General features: G+C 38.1%; 1 protein-coding gene and 1 long non-coding RNA gene across 2 annotated transcripts; both read right to left on the bottom strand.

Annotated features, from left to right (window-relative positions):
• Positions 1-8,084: 8,084 nt before the first annotated feature.
• Positions 8,085-27,706, bottom strand: LOC311093552 (lectin BRA-3-like). Its single transcript, XM_084131040.1, has 9 exons — positions 27,405-27,706; positions 14,043-14,168; positions 12,859-12,885; positions 12,714-12,734; positions 11,715-11,741; positions 11,568-11,588; positions 11,260-11,417; positions 11,055-11,167; positions 8,085-9,024 (listed from the first exon to the last, which is right to left on the bottom strand). The coding sequence occupies exons 1-9, from the start codon at positions 27,427-27,429 to the stop codon at positions 8,844-8,846; spliced, it is 699 nt and encodes a 232-aa protein (XP_083987166.1). The 5' UTR covers positions 27,430-27,706; the 3' UTR covers positions 8,085-8,843.
• LOC311093762 lies at positions 23,961-26,310 on the bottom strand. Its single transcript, XR_014608481.1, has 3 exons — positions 25,815-26,310; positions 24,773-24,807; positions 23,961-24,467 (listed from the first exon to the last, which is right to left on the bottom strand). It is a non-coding gene; the product is annotated as an uncharacterized lncRNA (long non-coding RNA).
• Positions 27,707-27,915: the final 209 nt, after the last annotated feature.

Here is a 27,915-nt window from a genome sequence, read left to right on the forward strand (position 1 = left end):
TAATTGTAGTTATGAAGAAGCTTGCATGACCCCTCCCGTTTGTACAGAGACTCATTATTTTATTATTAAATAGAAATAGAAATTTGATGGAAAAAAAGCATTTAAAAGTGGGGACATTTCTTTTTTTTTCTTTTTTTTTTGCTGAGACTATCATACTAACTTATTCCCAAAGTTGTATTTACTGTAAGAAGGTTCCTGAGTAACATTTAAGGTTTTTATTTTTGAAAACTTACTTAATGTGTAAATATGTTATTTTAGCCTTCAAAATTAATTTTAAAATATTTTTTTTTAAATAGATTTTAGAATATAGTTAATAATACTGAAACATTATAATAATACCGAAGTGCACAAATATTACATCAAATTCTCACTGAAGATAACATAAAGTAAACAATCATATCTTTGATTCAGTGATTCTGAACTGGATATATGAGAATGTGCCAGCTTGCAGTTTAAAACATTAGTGCTTGTTTTATTCATACCACATCTCTAAATAAATACGTGTCTTAATAGAAACCTTATATATTAATTTAAAAGAGACTAATACAATAGTATCTTCATTTTAAATGGACAGCAGTATAATTAATCATGTCTGGCACCTTGACGTATATGTTTTCAGTATTATGTAATTAATTGTATTGTATAATACACTGATATACCATTAATACTGAAAACATGTATGTCATTTAACTCCATTCGAATGGAAATAAATGCATAGAACCAGTTCATTTGAAACTGTGCATTACAAATGAACTGGTTCTATGCATTTTTTTCCATTCAAAGTGATGAAAACATAATGGATGTTCCACTGCAGCAGCAGGAAATCTTTTCTTAGAGAGAATTAGAGAATTTAGTATCAGGCTCTCTGACATTCTCTCGCTTTATCCAGAATCTGCAGAACCAAAAAAAAAAAAAAGAAGAGAATTATACCGTATATACCCGACTATAAGACGACCCTGAATATAAGACGACCCCCCCATTTTCCAGACTTATTTTTGGGACAAAAGGTCACTCTTCTTCTAAGAGAAAACTAAACCACAATCAACTGAACTTCCTATAATTCTCTTCTCTGCATTTAACTTCTGCTTTATCTTATAATCTATCTTATACTTGAGACAGGAAATTTTGGAAGGCAAATATTGTTAATTCTTATAATGAAATGTTTGTTAGGTCACTCATTTGTAAGTAACTTTGGATAAAAGTGTTTTCTAAACGTATAAATCATTTGCAGATGCAAAAATTCTTGCCTTTCATTCAGTTTCACTCAGAAATATGCTGCGTTATGAAAGCAAAAATGGTTTCATTTTTCATGTCGACCTAATATGTACAGTAATGTTTAGCATATTTTTATCCAGGTTAACATTTTGATTGCTAAAATGTCATCAGTGGTTGCAAAGAAGTCTTAATGCAGGACTATAAAGAAAATATTTATTTGTAGTCCGTCTCAGTATAAACACTCTTTAACTGTAGAATATGAAATCAAATGTATAAGGATGCATTACACGTAGTATAAATATATATTCTTAAAATGAAATATTTCAAAAGAGGGTTTTGACAGTGATGTCATAGAAGAAGCATTTTTGTTCTCCAACCTTCAGTGATCCAATTTTTTCTTAGTTTGAAAAACATTTGACCTTTTTCTCACCAGCGTTAAAAAAAAGGAAAGTTGCCAGCCACCGCCAGCATTTTTGATCATTTCATGGCCCCCAGAATATTTTGTTGTATGAATATCTGAGCATGCAATATATCACAAGAAACAGAAAACCCTCTGCTTTAAAAAAAACAACAAAAAAAAACAGACCTAACAAAACCCCAAAACATTTTATTCCAGCTTCATGGATTTTATTTTTTTATTTTTTTATCAACAATTGAATGTGGTTAAGTTTCACATTAATGCACGTGACACGATTCACGCATGCCAACAGTCATTGGCCCGTTCTGTAGACACTCGAGATGATAGGGCTCCCTGAAATGATGCCAATTTAGTTGAAAGGGAATCAAGGTTCTTTACGGTCTCACACTTCAACTGAAATTACAAAACATGAACAGCGCATGAGATGGCGTTGTTAACTTAGGCACATGGTAATGGACTACAACAAATGTGCATGCATCTATCTATCACCTCGATTAACTTTAATATTTCCTCTGATCCATTCATGTCTGACACCATAAACTTCACAATATAGACATTAACAACTAAGCACATTTCTGTTTTCGTCTTAAAGACAGAGTGCATCAATATCAAAGACATTTCTCACATTTAATTACATATATTGAGCGATTCACTGCTTTAACAGCATATTTAACTTATGCCTTACTCCTTCACCTCATAAGAAATTTGTGAATGTGAAATTATTTCTTACCAGAAATTACAAAACATGATCAGCACATATGATATGGCGTTGCTCACGCAGGCACATGGAAACACATTACATGAAATGCGCATGTGCCTATCATCCACGACCCTTAGCTGTTAACGCTTACTTTATCAGAACTTTAAATGAGTACAGGTTATATGCCTAAATGAATAACTTTTTTACATCTATAAAACATTCTATACCGTGTATAAACATAGAAACATCAGGGATGAGATTACAATTAAAGATAACAAAACATTGATTAGTGATACAGAATTATACAGGCAGAGGGCTCACATATTGTACACTACATTCTTCACCATCCTACTCCTACACAATATATAAACATGCAGTTATTCACAACCTAAGCATGAGCCCTACTCTTCTGCACAATGGTAACGATCAAAACTTCAACATAATAGAAACTCTTTCAAACAAAACTGAACATTAAACATTAACAGATGTTTCCCTTTACTCAAAAACACATAAAATAACGCTTAATTTCAATATTTACTCTCAATTTCCAGCCATGTGCAAAGCATGCTGGGAACTATGGTGTCTCTAAATTAAACCGCATAATTTAACTAATTCCTTTAAAATAAATAGGAAGCCTTTTTTCCTTAATTTTATCAGCTTAATCAGTTCCTCAATTCAAACCTCAAATATGTTTCCTTAAAAAAAATTTGGAAAATGTATCTCTTGGTTTATTTAGTGAAATGTTCTCAATATTTTCTATATAACATTGAACCACAATTTTCTTAATAAAATATACACAATATTTTAAATTATCACCTTATTATTATTTTTTTATTAAAATTATATAATTAATTAGCCTGGATGCCAGCCGAACTTAGCCCTGCCCACAATTTTTTTAGGTTGGGAAGTTCGGTCTGGACCCTATGGTCTGGACTCGATCCGTTGAGGAGCTATTAGGCCTATGCCCGAACAAAAATTGTTCGGACCAATCAAATTGTCAGGGCGGGCTTTATACGATGATGGACAGATGAGCAACGTAATCATCTACGACGTCACCAACGAGCGCTTGGGTTGAATTCGTTTACAACAAAGATGACTGCCACTGGAGAACTGAGATTTCACGAGTTCACACTTGCAAATAAGTCAGATAGAATAAATGCATATTTGGCGTGCTGTCCGAGGAGAGGGCGGGCTCGGTATTCGGCCCGAACCCAAAGCACTCCCCCCCTATTACTGGCTGTGGAAGAACAAGCCGAGAGTGAGTGGAGGGATGCTGGAAACTGTCAAGGAATGTTAGGTGAGTTGACAGAGTGAATAAATATATGCTTCCTCTCATGCTGATAGGGTAGACATGGTGTTTGATGACAAGTTGATTGGATTGATTATTTGAACGTGCTCCTCCTGAACTTTGTTTATGAAACATCATGTGTAGATCCGCCATCGCGTCTGTTATAGAAGATATCGACAGCGCATTAATTTTAAAAGGCATTTGTCGATCGGAAAGATGAATGAAGAACATACGTCACTTACTCCGTTGCTCTGATTGGTTGTAGGTCTATCCAATTGAGTGCAGAGGCCTTTTCTTTCCTGGTTCGGTTGAAACACGCCCCATAATCACAGCTCAATGGAGCGGTATCAGACTCACATTCTGACTAGAATCTGAGTATGACGAAGTCAGGCTAATAATTAATGGAAACACCCATGATTCATTTTTTACAGTGTATGTAATGTCTGGTTCAAATTACAATTTTTTTTGTCTGTTACGATTACACGATTTTGACTCCTAAAATCTTGTTGTGTCGTGGACAAAAAACATGTCAGACTACACGTTGCTTTCCGACCACTCATCGCGTGCCGTCTCACACACACACATTCACTCGCACACATACACATACACATGCACTCACTCACTCACTCACATACATGCACACACACACACACACACACACACACACACACTCTCGCTCACTCACTCACTCGTGCGCACACACACACACACACTCTCGCTCACTCACTCACTAGCGCACACACAAACACACACACTCGCTCACTGACTCACTCGCGCACACTCTCACTCACTCTCCCTCAATCACTCACTCGCGGACACACACACACACACACACACACACACACACACTCTCGCTCGCTCACTCACTCACTCACTCACTCGCGCACACACACACACAGCCTCGCTCACTCACTCACTCGCGCACACACAAACACACCCACACTCGCTCACTGACTCGTGCACACTCTCACTCACTCACTCACTCACTCACTCACTCACTCACTCTCCCTCACTCACTCACTCGTGCACACACACACACTCACTCACTCTTGACGGAACCCGTCGTGGAGGACAGATTGCTAAAAAATGCTAGTTTTATTATCGCGGTGTCGTGAAATATTGCAGAAGCGACGTAGGTTGTCGCCCACTATGACACACTATACGAGATGAAACGATTGAATTTTGTGTCCCGATGCCCGTTGTCGTTTTACGAATCCCCACGACACCCTACGTCAAATGGATTGTGCCAAAATCGGGCTAAAATCGTGTAATCTGAACCAGGCCTAACCTTCGTTCCCTTTCATTCGGTCATGTTCAACGTCCCGTTGATGTCGACGTGACATCAAACGTGACCGACTGAAAGGGAACTTTCTCTTTCTCTATATAACTGCATTGATAGCATTAGTCTGCTATCAGTGGCTCAAGCCTCCGTTACAAGCTCTAAAATTACGTTTTGGAATTAGCAACAGAGCGTTTTAAGGACAAAAACCTGACAAATGTCTTGAAATAGCCTACATCATAACCTTAGTTCAAGTGGAATAATTGACTCAGGGCCTTTGAAATATTGAAAAGTAATGTAAAAATAATTATTGAAAAATAATGTAAAAATAATTATTGAAAAATAATGTAAAAATAATTAGGCTTTTGTTATTCTTCAATCTAATTCTTCAATTATTCCTAACTTATTCCTGTAATTCTTTTGTTTTGTATGAGTTTAATAAAGCACTCTGTCTCGTCTTCTGTCCAAACACACCATTGTTGCCGGCCTCAGACTATAGGGGATATCAGGGCTCGCAGCAAAGGACACACAGGCAGTGAAGCACTGTGTACTGTGAAACAATAAAAGAGACCCTTTTGTCTTTTGGCGTGTCAGTTTACTTCTGAGATCACGCAGACTCACATATTAGTCTTTGCAGATATATGGTTATGTGGCCTAATAAAATATAGATTTTGTCAAGTTTTTTTGTACCTCTTTAAAGTTCTATTGAACAGCTTCAAAATCAGATCTGAATGATTTGGGTTTTTAAAGGCTCTTTCAGTCAAAACCTCACTGAACTAAGAATCTCACTGAACTCTTTCGATCGCAATGATTCTGGTTAACAGCTCATCAGAATTTGAACTGCCTCATTACATTCACAGTAAAACATTCACAGACCTATATATGAATGCTTTGTGAAGGGATTCTGGTGTTCACTTTTGTTTGAAATTATTCAACAAATGGCATCCCCTTCCTTAAGTGCCCTGCAAGGGCGCAAAAACAGAGTTTAGAATTTGCCCTTACAAGTCTCCCATGTGAGCATTAATTGTGTTGCACATGCTGCCTATAGTGTTCCAAATGAGTTACTTAGGAGCTTCCATGACAATAAGGATGCTGCCTTATAAGGGAGCTGCCTATGTAGATACAGCTCAGTGGATTTTGGATCAGAGCCTTGCCTGTGCTAAAGTTCTGACAGCTTCCCTGAAGCTTAATAAGCAGAGGTGAAATATTTCATGCCCTCATGATAAAAATGAGATGCATTTTAATTTAGAGACTGATTATGAATTAAAACATGATAATGACATTGTCACACCACTTGTTTACCCCAAAATGTGAATTATATAATGAAGAAGAAGTGACACATTTGAATCTCCAGAGAAGCCATGTTCAAAAGCTGGTAAGTTCTGTTCTCATTTCTGTCACTGTACAAATTAGAAGTGAAAATATTTTGTAGTTTTGCCTACTTTGTACTTTTCCTTCACCAGGGTAGGGTTGCACCAGTCGTTCGTAAGTTCTTTCTTAAATTGGAACGTAAAGTCCACACTAGAGGCTTAGTAACTACTAGCTAGTTTGTAACTAACTCTGAACTTTATTCCGTTGCACCATTTGTTCGTAAGGCAGAACATAGCTAGTAGGTCGTAAGCTCTCCGTAAAGTAATGCGTAGTCGCATAATATGACGTTTAGCCTCGATGATCCAATAGCAGCCTTCAAATACGTGAGCAGATGTTGTGTTGAAATGCTGTGAATTTCAGTTTATCCTTCATTCTTTTGCCTCACGTTACTAACGGTAAAAATAAGTTTCCATTAAATACGATACTTGATCATGAATAGCATAAGTGTTTTTATATGTAAATAACATTCAGAAACTGTATTTGAAATGAAATGAATAGGGATCAATAAATAAATATTGATGCAAAAAGCATAAGAAATTACGTTTATTGATTATGACTGATATTTGACATGCACAACATGGACCGATGCGCACAGCGGCGTGCTGTTTAGGATGGGTTTGTGTTAAAGATAGCCGCTAACAAAGTAATCTTTTCACATAATGTTCTCTCTCTTAAAATGTAAGCGAGTGTAAATGTCAGCATAATCATATATGTCTAAAGAATTGAAGTCTGTCAGGTAAAAGAAGAGCTTATTGATGCAGTTCAGTCTGTCTGATATTTTATTCCATCCGTTACTCCTGATCGGAGGCTGCCGTAAATATTTAGTTTATACGTAGAGTTACGATTCAACTAAGTTTAATGGTGCAACGCAAAAATATTTAGAAGTGCGTAAGTCGTAACTTAGTGTCCATTTACGTCAAAACTAGGCTAAGTTATAACTTACGCACAGCTGGTGCAACCGGCCCCTGTAGCATTGTGGCTTTAAAAAGGCAACAGTTAAATTCAGGCATGAGATGAAGGCAAATGAAGGGGTTATCAGTGATTAATTGAATTGTGTTTAAGTGCTGTTGATTTAAAATACCTGTGTAACCTATTTATATATAACTGAGACATTTAAATGTTCGTCCCACTTGTCGCTGAATTTCTTTTATAATTTACTAGATACGACAAGTAATTGGGTCAGGTATTTTGGGAATGCTACACATTTAAGTGCTGTAGTTTTAAACATCATAAAATGTTTTTGTTCTAACTTTAAAGGCCCCATTTTAATGATCTAAGCGCAAGGTCTAAAGTGCATGCGCCGCGCATTACATCATCACATTGGAAAGGTCACACATGACATTGTTAAACATCCAGGATATGCACACGTAAGGACCATTTTAAACAATAAACTGACACAAATGCATATACATATGTGTCATTCAACATACAATAACTTTGAACGGTCCTCCTACTCCAAACTTGTAAACACTGGGTCGGTATTTCAGACTACATCACGCGTGACCTTTCCAACGTGATGACGTAATGAGATAGTACAAGACGGGCATTTGTGGTTAAAAAGCATATCATTATTTTTTTATTTTTTTAGAAAATGACCGATGGTTTCGCTAGATAAGACCCTTATTTCTCGGCTGGGATTGTGTCGAGCCTTTGAAGTTGCAATGAGACGGATATTTGAACCTTCGAACCGTTGGTTGTCATTGAAGTCCATTATATGGAGAAAAAATCCTGGAATGTATTCCTCAAAAACCTTAATTTATTTTCGACAGAAGAAAGAAAGACATGGACATCTTGGATGACATGGGGGTGAGTACATTTTTAGCAAAATTTTATTTGAAAGTGAACTACTCCTTTACACAACGTGACCCAGGACGTGAAAATGATAACAGCGTCGGGCTGAAATTAGCAAACACTTGCGTCGCGCTTGACACTGGATTGCACCGGGTGTATGATAGGGCCCTATAGGTTTATTTCTTACAGTTATTTTAGATGCATACTCAAAACAGATCTTGCCAATATATATATTTTATTTATAGGCTACTTATAGCTAGCACATACAGTAGGAACGTCTCAGAAGTGCAATGCCAAAGCTGACCACAGCATAGTTTCACACAGAATATTAAAGAACTTTATAATAACATCTCATCCTTAAAAAACTGTTATGCAGAAGCATCATCCCCATTTTAACTAATTTTCTGAAAAGAGGACTTTCTGAGGAGAGCTATTTCTAGCTTTGAAAATTTCTTGAGAAGTTGTTTTAGGTAAAAATGTTGTTTGTCTAAAATGTGACAGAAATCATATGCTTCGCTCCTGCTCTTACAAGCATAATGATGACTACAAGATGGGATATAAGTGCACTCAATAAAAAAGCTGCTTGTGCATTTACATTTATGCAGTTGAAAAAGCCTAAAAAAACAACAAAACAAACGTAGCCTATACATTTCACTGGAGGAAAATTACAGCATTTTAACTGAATAAGCAACAAAATCCAAAGTAAGACATGATGTTTTTCTTTTCTAAACATGTGCATGAAAATAGACCTCTTTCATTACATATCAATGAAGGAGGTAAATTAAAAAATATTTTCACAGATAAACTTATTCTGCTGATTGCAAGAAACATCAGACCAACTTTTTGAATAGACGGAAACATAGACGGAAACATTTCTCACAATAGCACAGTTCTCTCCATTGGGATCGACTCCTCTCCAGTTATCAGGTTCACTTTTCTGAGAGTCCCTCTGGAACCAAAACCTTCAAGAGCAGAAAGAGGTGGTCAGGGTTAAAACCATATTCTTCCTTTCGAGAATATTTTGAAGAAAACCTAGTTTTCTTTTTCGGTTGAGGTTTTGCATTGTCCCAGTGGAACATATTCTGATGTGAATGTAATACTGGGTATTAATTTTTTAAAAAAAAAAACATTTTTTGGGTGATTTCAGGTCATGTGGAAAGACTGTTTTCTGGAGATCTACAGCAGATGATCATGGCAAACATGGTATGGGAAGAAGTACCTTAAAAAAATTAATGCCTGAGTCTTCTGATTCCATATGATTGCACTGTTGTATTTAGTTTTATACTGAATATTCATTTGATCCTTGTGACTTGTGGCTGCGCAAGGTTTGGTTTTGCTACAGTATGCCACCCATATATATGGTTTTTTTTGTTGTTGTTTTTTACTAGGCTCTGTCATTTAGAAATATGTCTTTTCCTATCACTATCCTAATGACACATCTCTACAATTCTGATGGTTGCTGCTCGCATCTCAGCATACCTGATGAAAATTTCTTGCTGTATGAATGACCTTTACTTTCATCTCAACCTTGCCGAGAACTGCTTATGGTTTCTGCCAAACCATACTTGTTGTGTGATCCTGCTGATGGGCCTTGTACAACATCAGAAATATCAGGCCCTTCATTCCTGGAGATCGAGCGAGGAACAGGCCTGGACTTATGTTGTATTTTATGTTTTATTATATGTGACAGCAGTCGTCCATGAGGGGCTGCTGTCTTTTACTTGTTTTGTATTTGTTTATTTTATTATTAAATATTTGCTTTATTTTTTATATTAAAGATTGTTGAATGTTCGCCGGTTCCCGCCTCCTTCTTCCCATAACATCTGGAATGTGTTACATGGAGCTACACAACTCCTTGTCCAAACTCTTGTTCTATCCAGACTGGACTATTAATGCTCTCTTGGCAGGCCTTCCAGCATCAGTCAGACCTCTGCAACTGATCCAGATGCTGCAGCAAGAGTGATATTTAAAGGTAGCCCTATACCTTAACTCACTGCTTCAGAGCTATGTGTCTCTAGAAGCTTGTGTTCTGCAAGTGAACGGCGCCTTGTGGTGCCATCATTCCAAAGAGATTCAAAGTCATTTTCACTGACCTTTACCTGGACTGTTTCCTGCTGGTGGAATGACCTGCCCAACTCATTTTCAAGAAACTTGACCCTATAATACTAAATCTTTGTTATAAAAAAATAAATAAAAATGCTATGTGTACTGTGCTAGACTAACTGAGACTTGTCACTGCACTTGTTGCTTTTATTGTTCACTTAATTGGTAAGTCACTTTGGATAAAATATAATTGTAATTGTATAAAATAATAACAGTTATATTATAGTATAAAGGTATACAGCAATTGCATTGGATATGTAATGTGTATTTCCTATAATTCACGTATCTTGATGTTCAGTGTTTGTTCAATGAATAATACTGTAAATGTGCAGGTATTCTGTACCTATACATTTAGTTAATTTAACAGAAATTGACTGTACATTTGCTATTATTAAGTACTTAGGCTAATTAGAAATTGGTCAACGAAGTTGTGAAATTGGATCTGTAAAAATTTAAATTAAAACTAAATATACAAACATTTGTTAATCGATATATGTACATATTGCATTTTTATGCATCATTTCTTAGTTATTTGACACAGAAAAACTATATATTAAAAGAAAATTACTGTAGATGCATTTTATTTCCCCTCACTCAACAACAAATCATTTTTAATTTAACGTTATTCAGAACAAAACAAGAATGAAAAATATAAATAGCCTATAAAATAAATAGTGGATTGGATTAGCAGCTGATCAAAAAAATAAATAAAAATAAAATAATAATAATACTATACGGTTTTGCAAATTATTTTGCGTATTGTTCACGGACCTCACTTTGAGAACCGCTGTTGTAAAATATATCATTATTGCAAATATTTTAATGTTCTTTCCTGTAGTAGAACAGTGTGTTACATTGATTAGCAAACAATTGCAGACAGTGTTCTTACTGTACTCCAGTTTCAGTGAGAGTTTGGTTATTCACCCAAACCCAGCGTCCTTCAGTTTGCAGATCATTGAGACCAATCCAATACTGGTCTTTTATTTCAGAGTACAGAAACATCTAATAAAGAAAAGGACCATGAATGAATGACTGAATGAATGAATGAATTCATCAGTTACTTTCTCAGTTACAGTTAGATTTCTCAGTCTTACCTGTTCTGATTGGCTGGTTATGGTCACCAGATCGGCTCCTTTTGAAACACAGAAAGCACGACTGCTTGACCAGGTGAGTTTTTCAGAGCTGAAGAAATACACCTTTCCACCCCAATCTCTCAACTTCATGTCACTGTTCAAAGACTGAGCTGTGAATGCTAAAAAAAACAAAAAAACAAACAAACATTCTTCAGATACATTCTTCAGATCAAAACAATCTTAAGGTTGATCAAAGTTTGACTTAATGTGCAGAAATTATCAAACATTTTGTCTAAGCCTGTGTCGTGACTAGAAGAGAAATAGCTCACCTTTGTAAAATAACAGTTGCTCTGGTACAGAAAGTTATGAATAACAAAATAAAATAAATAAAAAAACAGACAAAATCATTAAGTAATTTCTCTTTACAAACTGTTAATGAAACATTGTACTGGGTGCATTAAATATATTTTACTCACTTGTGCTGTTGGTCTCTTGCATGCCATCTGATTAAAGGAAAAACATTTGCAGTATAAATACACTCTAAAAGACGTAGTAATAGTTCTATTTAAAACGGTATCGTCCTGAAAAAAAACTTTATATGCTAAAATTGTTCGGTAACACTTTACTTGAAGGGGTGTGCATAAGACTGACATGACACCTTCATAATCATGACACGGCAGATGTCATAAATATGAAGGAGGTCTTATGCATGTTTATGACAACTGTCATTAAGTGTCATTCGCTCAATTATAACATTTTTAATGCAAATATGACATTGTTTGAGATGTCTTTGTTATAACAACTTGACATAAACCAATACATCATAACCTGTCAGTGTCTTTGTCATGACAACTTGACATTACCAAGACAACATAAATTGTCATAAATATGTCATAAACATGACATAGCAGATTAATTATCAAACTTAAAAAAACACTTAGCTTTATGGGTTAACATTTCATTAAACTGTCAGGTGGTTGGTTTTGACATTGGCTGTCATGAGGCCATTATAACTGTGTCATGAATGTTTTTCTTGACCTCAACTACAGTGGCACAAATTTAATTTGTCATTAAAATGTTATAATGGCTTAATGACAGCCAATGTCAAAACCAACCACATGACAGTTTAATGAAATGTTAACTCATAAAGCTAAGAGGTTTCTTAAGTTTGATAATTAATCTGCTATGTCATGTTTATGACAGGTTGTCTTAGTAATGTCAAGTTGCCATAAAGACATCTCACACAATGTCATATGCATTAAAAATGTCATAATTGAGCGAATGACACTTAATGACAGTTGTCATAAACATGCATAAAACCTCCTTCATATTCATGACATGTGTCATGTCATGACTATGACGGTGTCATGTCAGTCTTATGCACACCCCTTCAAGTAAAGTGTTACCCTGTAACTGTCACATCATTACTGATTTTCTGGAGCCTGTGTCATGTGACTAGAAGAGAAATAGCTCACCTTTGTAAAATAACAGATGCTCTGGTATAGAAAGTTATGAATAACAAAATAAAAATAAAACCAGTCAAAATCATTAAGTAGTAATTTATCTTTACAAACTGTCAATGAAACGTTGTACTGGGTGCATTAAATATATTTTACTCACTTGTGCTGTTGTTCTCTTGCATGCCATCTGATTAAAGGAAAAACATTTGCAGTATAAATACACTCGAAAGATGGTTCTTTACACGTAGTAACAGTTTAAAACGGTATCGTCCTGAAAAACCCTTTATATGCTAAAATTGTTCTTTGTGTTAGAGTTTAGGGTTCTTTATTCCTGCATTTTTGTTTTTCAAACCTGTAACTGTCACCTCATTATTTATTTTCTGGAGCTCAGCTATACAACTACACAGACTGTCAACATACTCTCAACAGGCAAATGATTCGTTCTTAAAATGTCTATAAATTATAACTTTAAAAATTGTAACTGGTTTCCTAACAATCATGTATTTTTCTCTTTTTAGTTGAATTGAACATGTAAGTGTGAGCAGCTCTGTTCAGTTAAGGATACTCATCTTCTCTTCTCCACAAAGTAAGTGAGATATGGAATATATGGTCCATATTGTTTGATTTTTTTATTTATTATTACTTTATGGCTAAACATACCCAGTCATAAAAAAACATTAAAGCTATCCCATGACTTTATATCACTTTTTCCTTTTAACACGGTAAAGAGCTCATACTGTCCATTTTTGCCTTTGTGAACATGATTGTTTTTACATAATCAAATGGAAGAAACACAATGTACTGAAAGCTAGCTGGGCACTCCTCCTTAGTCCTTTGCCATTCCATCATGAAATACATTTCCCATAAACCTTTGCCCTGACACATTATGTTCTGATTAGTACCACCTGTTTCTCATTACCTTGTTAACTCTGCATATATAACCCCTGTTTATTCAGTCACTCATGGTTAAATGTCACTGCATTTTTGAGCATTTTATACTGTTACTGTGTTATGGCCTTGTTCTTCTGCCTGTTAGCCTGTGTCTTAGCTTCTGCTGCTGGATCTTTATTGCCCTGTGGTTTTGACTTCAGTCTGTTATTTGGAAAAACATATTGATTACCCTAATAAACTACTACACTTGGATCCTCAACCAGTGCTTCAGAGCAGTTCATGACAATAAGCAGTGAGTTGTTGAAATGTAAGATGATCTGGGTCTGGGTTTAGCAGCAGGCATGCCCTTAAATCATTATATATATATATATATATATATATATATATATATATATATATACTGTATATGAGAGAGAGATATATACTGTATATGAGAGAGAGATATATACTCACACATGATCCCCAGAACACAGAGACCTCCAAGAGCCAAAACAAGAGAGGCACCGAGGACGATCAGAAGAACTTTAGTCTGCTTTGAGGAACAAACTTCCTTGTCTGTTTCTGCTTCAGTGAAGTTATCTGGATAGAAATTTGGAAAAGATAAAGGAAACATTTTCTGTATCCTTACATTGGTTCAGCTGATGTATTTTTATGTCGTACAATACAATTTAAAAGTGTTCTCCAAAGACTTTATTTCAGCCATTTAACCAAACTCCCATTAAAAACAAAACAAAAAAACATTACATTTTAGGATGATAGAAGCTGAAGTGCTAAACTGCTAACTCGTTTCCACGTTTTGGCCTACTACAGTTACATATCTGCACCACTCCAATTTGTCAGGTAGAATAAGAGTCAGTAAAATGGACAAATACCACTTTAATAAGCTTTTCACGAGCAGGGACCACACCACAACCATGAATGTTTGAGAATTATTTATTGAAGAAAGTTAGGGATGAATAGGGAGAGGATGAAGTTGATGGTTGTCAGGTTGATCTGACACTGGTGTTGGTGGCCGGGAGACTCAAGGTGGTGGCATCATCTCGGTTAAATGTAGGCAGAGTGATTAGGACCCCCCAAAGACTGGGAAGAGCTGAGGTAGGCTTGGCCTGACAGAGGTTGTTGAGGTTGTTACAGATGTAAGAGCAATATGCTTGTAAAGATTAAGATCGTCTCATCTGAGATACCTCGTCTGGCCACTAAGGTCGCTGCACCATTGCGGAAGGAATGTATTGAGGGGTGCTCTGGAGATATGCTGGTGATACAGGGGATTTAATAGAAGTGCTTGCTTAACCAGGAACCGGCTGAGCCGGTATTCCAGTTTGAGTAAGAAAGAGCTGATGTAATTAGGGTGTGATACTCCTAATTGACCTATGGCTAAGCCACGCCCCCAAACGCGATGAGCCAATCACAGTGCGCATAGCTAACCCAATACACTCGGACATTCTCTGCTTCCACGTCCATTGAAATGCATTGCAGTTAGTCAGTTTTCATTCGTTTTTATCTGTTTTTTCTTGTCATTTTAAGTTTAAAATGGTCAAACGGTGTGCATGGGGTACATTCAACTCCAACACTAGGTATCCTGAGAGGCTGGGCGACGGTGTGTATTTTTTACCCTTTCCCAAGCCACATCTCAACCGAGATAAGTGTCTGCTCTGGATTACTTTATGCGGTAACTTAGACCACAACACCAACTAAACGTGGATAAATTAAACAAGGATGTCTACATCTGTTCTAAGGTAAGTCAACAACGTATTTGAACGTTATCTTTAACATCTCTAACGTAACGTTAGCCTAGCTTCTAGCTGCGTTGCAGTTTGACAAGAGTAGCCTACAGTTTGACAAAAGCACAATTTTGTGTTTTACACAAATATAAGTAGGCTAAACACTTTGCAGTTTTAATGATGTCCTGTATGAACAAAATGGAGTATGTTTTTATGTTTCCACTGTTCGATCGCGCCCTCGCCTCTCTCTCTCTGACACACACACACACACATTCCAGCATTGCAATCTTGGCATCGCAGCCTGTTCATTATGCTGCGTTCACACCAAATGCGAATAGAGCAGACAGACTCACGGAGGCAATTCACTCGCAATTTATTGACGAATCAAACTCCTGCAACTGTCTGCCACACGCTCCACCTTGCCTTCCACAGCGTCACTCAATAAAACAAAGCAAGAATAATGAGCATCAACACAGAAATGACCCACATACATGGGGTTGTTCGAGTCGCACGGCACAATACCATTACAGCCCGTTCAACAGAGAGCGCGCAGCTCTTAAAGTGGCCATACTTATTTCCACTCGTTACAATATACTGTCCTGTATCACACAGGGACGCCGGAGTATGATGTATGATAACGTAACCAAGTGGCGTCTCATTTCATAGGGGTATGTTTTCAACCCTAGCGCTTACCACTCGGTTTCGAGGGACAAGGGCTAGGGGTAAGACGAAGGGGTAGGGGTAGGGGTAGGGGAAGGGGTAAGACAGAGAATTGGGATTCAGCCTAAAACTCTATAAGTAGGTGTGATGATGGGCTAGGTTAATTACATCATCACTAGGGTGCCAGCCTAAAGTTTGTTGTATTTTGTGTGTTGACAATGGGTATGTTGATGGACAGTTCCAAGATCATGTGTTCCATGTGTTAATGTGGTGAAGGATACAAGAGTCCTTGTTTGTTAAATTATTTATTGTGTAAGTTTGCATTTTACAGCACATATTAGATTTTGTCTGTCTAATCCAGTGTTTAGAGGTGGGTTCTGGTAGTGCGCATATCCGGAACGTACCATTTTACAAAATGGAGGGAGACATGAGTGCTATGAGGTGTTAATGTTTGAGTGTTTGTTATGCATGTTATGTATGTTGGTATTATGGTTACTTTAGGAAAAAATGAGTTTATGAGAATGTATATTAGTTATGTAGCTACAAATGTTTTGCTGTGAAAGTCTGTTGTGTGATTTGGAGAAAGGTTCCCCCCGTGCATATGGTTTGATCCACCAGTGTTTGGGCGGGAAACTTGTGTATTTAAACAAAGGTCTGAGCAGAGTAAAGGGGGTGGCATCCTGTGAATTCTGTGCAAACATTTGAACTTGTCTGAGGTGAGACATGCTGTTACCAATGTGGATGTGCCACTAGGCATTGTTTAGTGCCAGTTTTTGCTGCTCACGGCATTTTATTTTTGGTTTTTGTAACACCAGTGTTTGTTGCATTAAGTGTTTTTTTTTGTTTCATTTGTTTCTTTGTTTATTTTTGTGCACCTTGTGGACTGCTTCTTGAAGATGCAACTTCTAAAATAAATCACGTCTGGTATTTTGAAAACCACTCCCTTGTACTGAGCCTTCCTATCTTCTCCCAGGCCTTTCGGCATTTCTCTACATGACACATGGTGGCAGCGGTACTTCCAGGCCAATAGGAGGCTAGTGCATGTGGAGGCTGCAGGTTGAGTGGTGCAACAAACCCTTTGTCAAGTTGGGTGGCAAGAGACATTGTTATTAAGCAAAAATGCCACCAAAGAAGCAAGATGCAGCAAAGGCAAGGGACGAGTCTAATGTTCCAGATGAGTCCGTGTCAACATGCACGGTTCCAGACCAAAGTGAAGTTGTAGCTGGGAGTACAGCTGACCAACTTATGGATATGATGCAAAAGTTTTTACGTAAGCAACATCAGAGAGAAGAGCGCTTGGAAAGAGAGGCGCAGCGCCAAGAGCATAAATGGCAGGTGCTACACCATCAGTTTTCACAGCTGCAGTCTGAAGTTCATCAAGACCAACAGCGACAGTCACTGGCAGGGATGGCAGTACCAGCAGATACGGCGGTGCGTCGGCCTTCAACCATTCATTCAAGTCGACAACCCTTACAGGACGATGACTGTGCTTCAGGAGGTGAGAATCTAACCGAGGGACAAGGACCTGCAATGTTACGTTTACAGACTCCGAGAATGCTTCCTTGGACCCATGATGAGGACATAGAACACTATCTAACAACTTTTGAACGTATTGCTCAAGCATGCAGATGGCCAAGGCAAGACTGGGTGTTGCATTTGTTACCTCTCTTATCTGGTAAAGCGAGGGCAGCTTGTGTGGCTATGGAGCCAGATGATTCACTAAACTATGGCTTGGTCAAACAGGCTATTCTTGACAAGTTTGAAATAAATGTGGAAATGTATAGGCAGCGTTTCAGAGCATACAATGCTCAGGAAGATGAGACTCCAAGAGAGTTGCAAGTAAGACTAAGAGACTTATATGAGAAATGGATGAATCCTAAGAGTCGAACAAAGGAGGAGATCGGTGACCAGATTGTGCTAGAACAGTTCCTTAAATTACTCAATCCAGAGACAAGAACATGGGTGAGACAGAATAACCCTACCTCATCTAAACAAGCAGCAGAGATGGCGGAGGCCTTTATGGCTGCAAGACGATCTTCGTATCAACCAAGACGATGGCGATCTTATAACAACAGCTCAACCGGTAAGTCTGGGGATGGTTGGGGTAGTGGTCTTAGTCATTTTGGTGTTAATACCGGGGTATCATCACAGATTAGTTCTGGTACTAACAGTGGGAAACAGCAGGGGGCAGTTAATCAGTATAAGGGTAAAGCGGTGATTATTTGTCATGGATGTGGCCAGCCAGGGCATAAGAAAGCAGATTGCCCTTTACAGAAGGTTACGAATACTCGCCTTTGTTATGTGCCGAGGTCCTCTCTAGGGTTAAGGGAGGTGGAGTCGAACACAGACACGGTAATTGAGGTAAAGATCGGGGCTAAATCCTTTAAAGCTTTAGTGGACTCTGGTTCTAGCCAAACGTTAGTAAGGACTGAATGTTTGGAGGAGGGTAACGCATTGATGCAGGACAAATTGAGAGTTTGCTGTATTCATGGTGATGAAAAAGATTACCCCAAAGCTGAGGTTGTCATTGAAATAAACGGTCAGGCTTATTATCTGTTAGTTGGTGTAATGGACCAGGCGCCCTATCCAGTTATTTTAGGTAGAGATGTGCCTGTGCTTGTAGATCTTTTGCAGAATGACAGGGAGATAGCTGAAGTCATGATGGTAACAAGAGCCCAGGCTAAGCATGATAAGACCTGTAAACAGCTGCTACAAGAGTTACCTTTTGGTGGGGGTCCTAAAACTAGGAAATCTAGACGTGAGAGGCGGCAGAACAAAGTTGAGGGTACAGAAATGGTTGAAAAATTGCCTGAACCTAATGCAGATGATATTGAATGCATTCCTCATGATATAGTGGAACTTCAAAGGCAAGATAAAACCCTGAAACTCTTGTTTGAGAAGGTTGGCAAGGGAAACACTGAGTCAGCTTTGCTGCAGAAAGATCGTTTTGTGATTAAAGAGGATAGGCTGTACCTGGTAAGTGCTGAGGGAGAGAGGTTAGTGGTCCCTGAATCCATGAGACTGAGGATATTGCAGTTAGGTCATTCTGTACCGTGGGCGGGGCATTTGGGCCAGCAGAAAACGCTGGCCAGAATTGCTAGAGGATTTTATTGGCCCAGACTGTATATGGACGTAATGGATTTTTGTAAGTCTTGTCCAGAGTGTCAGCTGGTGAGTCCAGCTAGAAAGGGCGATAGAGCACCTCTTGTGAGTCTCCCTATAATTGACATCCCGTTTTCTCGCATTGCTATGGATATAGTGGGTCCGTTAGAAAAGAGTAGAACAGGAAATCGGTATATTCTGGTGGTGGCAGATTATGCTACTAGATATCCAGAGGTTTTTCCTCTTAAAAACACAAAGACGAGACAAATTGTCAATGCCCTTGTTCAGCTCTTTTCACGGGTAGGCTTACCCAAAGAGATAATTACAGATCAGGGAACCAATTTTACGTCCAGACAAATTAAGCAAGTGTATTCAATGTTGCATATATATCCTATTAAGACCACGCCTTATCATCCTCAGACTGACGGTATGGTAGAAAGGTTTAATCAGACATTGAAATCAATGTTGCGCAAGTTTGTGTCTGACACAGGTGCAGACTGGGACCAGTGGTTGCCGTACTTGATGTTTGCCTATCGAGAAGTTCCACAATCGTCTACAGGCTACTCACCCTTTGAGCTGCTCTATGGACGCCAGGTTCGTGGGCCTTTGGATGTCTTAAAGGAGGCCTGGGAAGGAGACAATGCAAGTGAACAAACGAATATCTTATCGTATGTCATTAAGATGAGGGAGAAGATGGACTCGATGGCAGAGTTGGTAAGAGACAACATGACTAAGGCGCAACAACATCAAAAACAATGGTACGATCAGTCAAGCAGGAAGAGAACATTAAGTCCAGGTCAAAAGGTGTTACTGCTCCTTCCCACATCTGACAGTTCATTACTGGCCAAGTGGCAGGGGCTGTATGAAGTGTTACGTAAACTAAGTGCTACTAACTATGAGATCTCTCTACCAGATCGCAGGAAGAAGTCTCAAGTTTTTCATATTAACCTCTTAAGACCGTGGCATGAGAGAAGAGGCTCATGGTCTGAGCAGTTGTGGGCAAGAAAGGTGGACGAAGAAGAGGAACTAGAGGAGCAATACTTCCCAGTTGATCAAAAGTCAATAACTGTTCCATCAGTAAATCATCTTACACCTAAACAGCAGAGAGAGTTCTTGAAACGAGTACCAGAGAATCTTTTCAGTGATCAGCCTGGAAAAACAGATCTTCTACAGCATGATATTCACCTTCTGCCAACAGATCCCATTAGGCAGACTCATTGTAGAGTGCCCGCCCGCCTGATTCCCGCGTTGAAAGAGGAAGTGAAAGTGATGCTTGATTTAGACATCATAGAACCATCGAGGAGCGAATGGTGTAGTCCAGTGGTGCTGGTACCAAAAAAGGATGGTTCACTCAGGTTCTGTGTGGATTTCTCGAAGCTTAATGCAGTGTCTGCTTTTGATCCATACCCAATGCCAAGAGTTGATGAGCTAATTGAACGACTGGGCAAAGCTAAGTATTTAACAACTCTCGACTTATGCAAAGGATATTGGCAAGTGCCATTGGCTGACTCGGCTAAAGAACTGACTGCTTTCCGTGTTCCTTCTGGATTATATCATTTTAAATTTATGCCTTTTGGCCTGCAGGGGGCGGCAGCAACTTTTCAGCGCTTGGTGGATCAGGTGCTGAGAGGAGTGGAAAGTTTTGCAGCAGCTTATATCGATGACATAGTCATTTACAGCGATTCGTGGGAAGAACATCTGGAACATCTTGCTGAAGTGTTCGATAAGATCCATCATGCAGGGCTGGTTGTCAATGCCAAAAAGTGCCAGATTGCCAAGCAGGAGGTCTCTTATTTGGGCTACGTTGTGGGTGGAGGATCAATCAGGCCTCAAGTGGATAAAGTGCAAGCTATCTTGTCGTGTGTACCCCCAACAACGAAGAAGAGTGTTCGATCGTTTCTGGGCTTGGTGGGCTGGTACAGGAGATTTGTGCCAAATTTTGCCAGCAGAGCTGCAGTATTAACGAATCTCACAAGGAAGAGTAGCCCCATAAAGGTCAAGTGGACCCCAGAGTGTGAGCAGGCTTTTCAAGATTTAAAGGCTTGCCTGTGTAAAGATCCCGTCCTACAGAGCCCAAACTTTGACCTTCCTTTTGTTGTTCAAACCGATGCATCTGGACTGGGATTGGGTGCGGTACTGTTACAAGGGGAGGGACAAGACCGACACCCAGTACAGTACATTAGCAGAAAGTTGTTTCCTCGGGAGACTAACTATTCAACGGTTGAAAAAGAAGCGTTGGCCATTAAATGGGCCCTGGACACTTTAAAGTATTATTTGATTGGCAAAGACTTTGTTCTTGAGACTGATCATAGGGCATTGCAATGGATCAATAAAATGAGAGACAGTAATGCAAGAGTTACACGGTGGTATCTTTCTCTCCAACCTTTTAAGTTCAAAGTCCAATATAGGGCTGGAACATTGAACATTATTGCAGACTTTTTGTCACGCCTCTCTTGAAGAGTGGCTGTCTTGAGGAGGGGGGTATGTGATGATGGGCTAGGTTAATTACATCATCACTAGGGTGCCAGCCTAAAGTTTGTTGTATTTTGTGTGTTGACAATGGGTATGTTGATGGACAGTTCCAAGATCATGTGTTCCATGTGTTAATGTGGTGAAGGATACAAGAGTCCTTGTTTGTTAAATTATTTATTGTGTAAGTTTGCATTTTACAGCACATATTAGATTTTGTCTGTCTAATCCAGTGTTTAGAGGTGGGTTCTGGTAGTGCGCATATCCGGAACGTACCATTTTACAAAATGGAGGGAGACATGAGTGCTATGAGGTGTTAATGTTTGAGTGTTTGTTATGCATGTTATGTATGTTGGTATTATGGTTACTTTAGGAAAAAATGAGTTTATGAGAATGTATATTAGTTATGTAGCTACAAATGTTTTGCTGTGAAAGTCTGTTGTGTGATTTGGAGAAAGGTTCCCCCCGTGCATATGGTTTGATCCACCAGTGTTTGGGCGGGAAACTTGTGTATTTAAACAAAGGTCTGAGCAGAGTAAAGGGGGTGGCATCCTGTGAATTCTGTGCAAACATTTGAACTTGTCTGAGGTGAGACATGCTGTTACCAATGTGGATGTGCCACTAGGCATTGTTTAGTGCCAGTTTTTGCTGCTCACGGCATTTTATTTTTGGTTTTTGTAACACCAGTGTTTGTTGCATTAAGTGTTTTTTTTTGTTTCTTTTGTTTCTTTGTTTATTTTTGTGCACCTTGTGGACTGCTTCTTGAAGATGCAACTTCTAAAATAAATCACGTCTGGTATTTTGAAAACCACTCCCTTGTACTGAGCCTTCCTATCTTCTCCCAGGCCTTTCGGCATTTCTCTACATGACAGTAGGCCTACATAAATGTATCAAAAAAAACATTCCGAGACGCCCTGGTCCATTCTCATTCGTGTTTATTCTGTGCCGGACTCTCTTCATGATCTGGGTCCAGCAGGGCGGGGATTATGCAGCTCATTTACATTTAAGGTGGTACACACCAAAACAGCTCTTTTTAAAACAGGCCCCAAAAATGACATTTTCAAATGGTTATAATAAATTAACTGTGGGGTATTTTGTGCTGAAACTTCACAAATACATTCTGGGGACACCCAAGACCAATATTACATCTTGTAAAAAGGGGCATAATAGGTGCCCTTTAAATGATATGGTGATTTAATGATGTGCTGTTCCAGCGCGTGCGCTTCAGTTGATTAATGCAATCGATCACTGTTCTAATCGCAAGAAAGCATGTCAAAATAATTTCCAAACTGTAAATGGTTAGTTTATTTAAAAAATTAAATTCTGCATTTTCTAACTCTCATGTTGTTTTCGTGCTTCACGCAAGCATTTGAGCATGTTTACAATATGTGCGTCGTTGTAAATCTGTTCATAGGATCGAATCATATCGTTTACATCAACGATACATAGCCTATATCGTCACATTTTTATATCGTGATATGATCTCAATATTTACATCCCTATTTACTGCAGTGCTAACCCAGATAGCCACTGGACGCTGTAACGGAACAGGGCCGCAAACGCAAAACGATAGAGCCGGGTCTGTCCCGCATCCGCCTCACGGACTCGTTCCTGAGTCTAAACGCACATCGGGCCAAAGCCGTTTCTGGTCTGTTTTTAGGGGTTGTTGCGGATATGTGACAGCGCCGATCCAGCACCGCCTGATCATCCCGTTACAGATGCGTAACGGGTGCGTGAAACGATTCCGCCTACCGGAGCTGTGCCAGATGTGTTACGATTCCGCTTAAATCACCACTGGATTGTCCTTTTGCCTTATTTTTGTCAGTTAGGTTATCATAGTAACCTATGCTACCTAGGCATACATAAAGTTATTTATAATAATGCTCTGTCTATCTACAGTAATTATCTTTTAATATATAGTTTTTCTGTGTATAATAACTATGAAGTTATGTATAAAAATGCAATAAGTACATAAATTCAAATACAAAGTTTGTATATTTACAGTTTTAATTTTTGCAGATCCAGTTTCACAACTTTGACCAATCTCTAATTAAGTACTTAATAATAGCAAATGTACAGTCAATTTCTGTTAAATTAACTAAACGTACAAGTACGGAATACCTGCACATTTACAGTATTACTCATTAAACAAACACTGAACATCAAGATACGTGAATGATAGGAAATACAAGCTTAGTATATAATTTAGAACATGTAAAAATATCCACATTAAAAGACAATTGCTGTATACCTTTATATTCTAATATAACTTATTTTAAACATTTACAATTTATCCAAAGTGACTTAAAATTAATAGAACAATAGAAGCAACAAGTGCAGTGACAAGTCCCAGTTAGTGTAGCAGTGCACAATTTTTTTTTTTTTTTTTTTAATAAACAAAGATTTAGTATTATTGGGTCAAGTGTTTATGAAAAGATGGATCTTTAGCAGTTTCTTGAAAATGTGTTGAGTTGCGCCGGTCATTCCACCAGCAGGGAACAGTCCAGGGAAAGGTCAGTGAAAGTGATTTTGTGTCTCTTTGGGATGATGGCACCACAAGGCGCCGTTCACTTGCAGAACACAAGCTTCTGGAGACACATAGATCTGAAGCAGTGAGTTTAGGTCTTGCTGCAGCATCTGGATCAGTTGCAGAGGTTTGACTGATGCTGGAAGAGCTGCCAGGAGAGCATTACAATAGTCCAGTCTGGATAGAACAAGAGCTTAGACAAGGAGTTGTGTGGCTCCGATAGGAAGGGCCGGATCTTTCTGGTGTTGTATAAGGCAAATCAGCAGGATCGCATGGTTTGGCTGAAACCATAAGCAGTTCTGTCTTGGCAAGGTTGAGTTGAAGGTGAAGGTCATTCATCCAGCAAGAATTTTCCATCAGGTAGGCTGAGATGCAAGCAGCAACCGTCAGATCCTCTGGCTGGAATGAAAAGTAGAGATATGTGTCATTAAGTGATAGGAAAATCATGTTTCTAAATGACAAAGCCTAGTTACGCTACAAAAAAAAATAAAAAATTAAATAGGTGTGTGGAATCTAACACAATCGTGGTTTTACTGTAGTAAAAACAAACCTTGTGCAGCTACAGTGGCCTCACAAGGATCAAATGAATATTCATATGGGAAAATATAGTATAAAACAAATTAAATTTTCTGCCACTTTTAGTGCAATCATATGGAATCAGAAGACTCGGCCATTACAATATTTTAAATTACTTCTTCCCATACCTTGTTTGCCATGATCATTCTGCTTTCCACTTGACCTGAAATCACAAAAAAAATAAAAATAAATTAACAACTCAGTATTACATTTACACATGTCAGAATATGTTCCACTGGGACAATGCAAAACCTCAACTGACTGATCTGGAAGCTGAGCAGGAAAGGCTAACAGTGAGGTTTTGAGCTGAGACGAGACACCTAACGTTAGGGGTGTAACTGTCTGTTCATCTGGATCAATGTAATTTTCATAACCAATGATCAAAAGTATCCTATGAAAAAGGCTACTATGATGACCCCAGGCCATCCAAAATGTAGATACGTTAATTTCTTCATCAGAACACAAACATTCTATCAACTTTTATTTTATAAGCCACATATATGCATTCTATAGCTACGTGTTGGCAAGTAGATGCAGCCAGAATATGCAATTTATCATGTTGTGTTCATATTCTAGTCTCATGTGCTTTCCTGTATCATCAAGTACAGTATTTACTGAATTCGTTTTCTTAACAGTCTTGAGATTAACTCTTAAAATTAACTATGGTTTAACCACAAAGAAAACAAAACAAAAAACATGGTAGGCCTATTTGTATTTGTAGTATACCTGTGGTTATTAAAAATGGTAATAAAAATCCGCCAAAAACGTGGTTACTATAATTAAAACCGAGGATATTTTTTAAGAGAAGAGTTTTCAGCTTCCAGGCAGTGTTTCAAAATGTCCCGCCATTTAAGAGATTGATTTACTGACAGATACTATCGCGTATTAACAAAGATTTTATACACAATTAAACGGACTTTGATATGTATAACAAGTCTACGAAAGCTTGTTTTAGGTCTTTTGAGATGTGGGTTCAGCTAATCTTTCTTAAAACAGATGGAAAATGTAAAGACGCATGATGCTACATTTTCAGTGTTTTGCCCTCCAGCTCTCGCCAGTTATGACAGAACATAATTTAAGAATGCTAACGTTAGCTTGAAAACTGTAAACGTAACACAAATGTAATATAAAATATCGTTCACATGTAACTTAGTATAATGAGACTCTTACCTCAGCCGGTGATCGGTTGGCATGATGTCTGCTGTGACGAACAAGGCTCACTGAAAAGGGCGTTTATTTCCGAAGAATCCAAACGGACTGACTAACAACAGAACTCCTGCTCACGGCTGCTCGCCTCTTGATGAATACGATTGCTTTCTTTGAACCACTGTTGATCTCACAATCCACTTCACGAGAGTAGACTGAATTCAAATCTCCCGCTTGCCCAAACTCGACTGATCAGCTAACGTTAACCGTTGTGGGCGGGAGTAAACGGCGGAAAAGTAATGGCGGCGAATTTGAATCTGCGTCATCGCGCGCGCGCGCACTCACACACACAAAGCCCTGAATGTGCAGCAACGGAGATTTGGAAAAATATTCATAAAATATACATGAAATTATGGGAGAATAAGACAATGAAATAATGATCAAAATGAGTATAAAATAAAATGTGAAATAAAAAATAATTCAATACAGGCCTACTGTAGCCTATGTAGGGTACTGTATGTACAAATACTATTATTTAACCTTAAAAAAACTCACTTTAACCCCCACATGCTTAATAATCTGTAAGGAAAACATATTGAATAGATGCTGATTTCCGCAGTTATACCTTCTTTACTTTGTTTTCTAATTTCACAGAAAAAAATCTGTAAATTATTACCTAATAATTTCTGTAAAATTACACATAACTCTGTAAAAATACAGACAAGTTCCTTTTAAAAAACATAAAATTGATGTAAAACCAAAATACAAGCAATTACCTGCAAATTTAACAGTGGACCTTTAAATTACAGCCTTTTATTTTACAGATATTTGCTGTAATAATGACAAAACGGTAAAAATCTGTAAACAAATACAGACAATTACCTGTAAAATTACACTTTTTTTACAGTGTGTGCTGTAACGGACCTTATAGCATCACAAAATGTTGCTGTATAGTTTTTGAACACTGATAATATTGCTCAGCTTAATGAGAATGCATTTATCTCATGCTCTAGATAGAAAAAAAAATGCAGACAGGTAACCATGTTGTTTTGAAAATGTTTATTCCACGGAGTTCTTCACACAGTTTGAGAAAAGTATTTTGGATGTGGTCCACATCAGGTAGTCTCTGTCAAAACAGTGTTGGCTCAAATCCGTTTTGCAGATATGGGCCAGAGCAGTTTTTAGCCCTTTTTTAATGCAGTCGCATGTATCACAGATTCGGGCCACACCAGTGTAGCCTATGTGAAAACAGTATCGGCTCAGATTCATATTGCAGATCTGGACCAAATCAGTGTCAGACACAGCTAATGTCTTTCGGTTACCTATGGGAAAAGTGATCTGGGCCAGATCTGTAAAATGATATAAATACTGAACTGATGGCAGTTAGAATGTTTAAGCTGAAACCTCTATCTGGCACGGATCTGGTTCACAATCAGAAAACGTCTCTAAGATAGAAACGGAGGCAAGGGGCTTAAAACGGATCCGGGCCAAATGTAATTGCTATCTGGGAAATCTAAAAAAAAAAAAAAAAAAAAAAAAAAAAATTGAAATTGAAATTATAATGCAAAGTGATAACATCCCCAGCCTTACCTTTGTACTGAGAGCGTTACTCACCTGAATTTTCATAGACTGAATCCATTTCATGAGCCTGACAGAAGACGTGACCGCTGAGACTTGAGTGCTGCTCGAGTTTGTTCAGAATAACGCATGAAGAATGTCACTATTTTTATATAATAAAAAGACAGGAAGTTAAGTTATCCAAATAACAAATCTAGGAACTAAAATGAGGTAGCCCTAAGGAAATGTTTTTGAGTTTCAGTAAAAAACGTTGGGTTGTTTTTTAACCCAACCTCTGGGTTACAAATACAGTACGAGTCACTATGTTGGGTTATTGTTAACAATTATTCTTATTCTTATAACATTGTTAACATAATTTTTATTAATAACCCAGCTGTTAAGTGAAATATGGTTCCTGCAGCGGTCCGTGCAGATTTAAACAGTCCGTGAAAGTCAACAGAAAGACGCTGCAGCAGCCTTAAGGTAAGTCATATCGTTTTTTTATATAACTCAAAGTTGACTATAGGCTATTCTAAAACTGAATTTTATATTTTTAAAAATGTAGTTT

This window comes from Abramis brama (genome assembly GCF_963993115.1).
Source record: "Abramis brama genome assembly, chromosome: 12".
NCBI lineage: Eukaryota > Metazoa > Chordata > Actinopteri > Cypriniformes > Leuciscidae > Abramis > Abramis brama.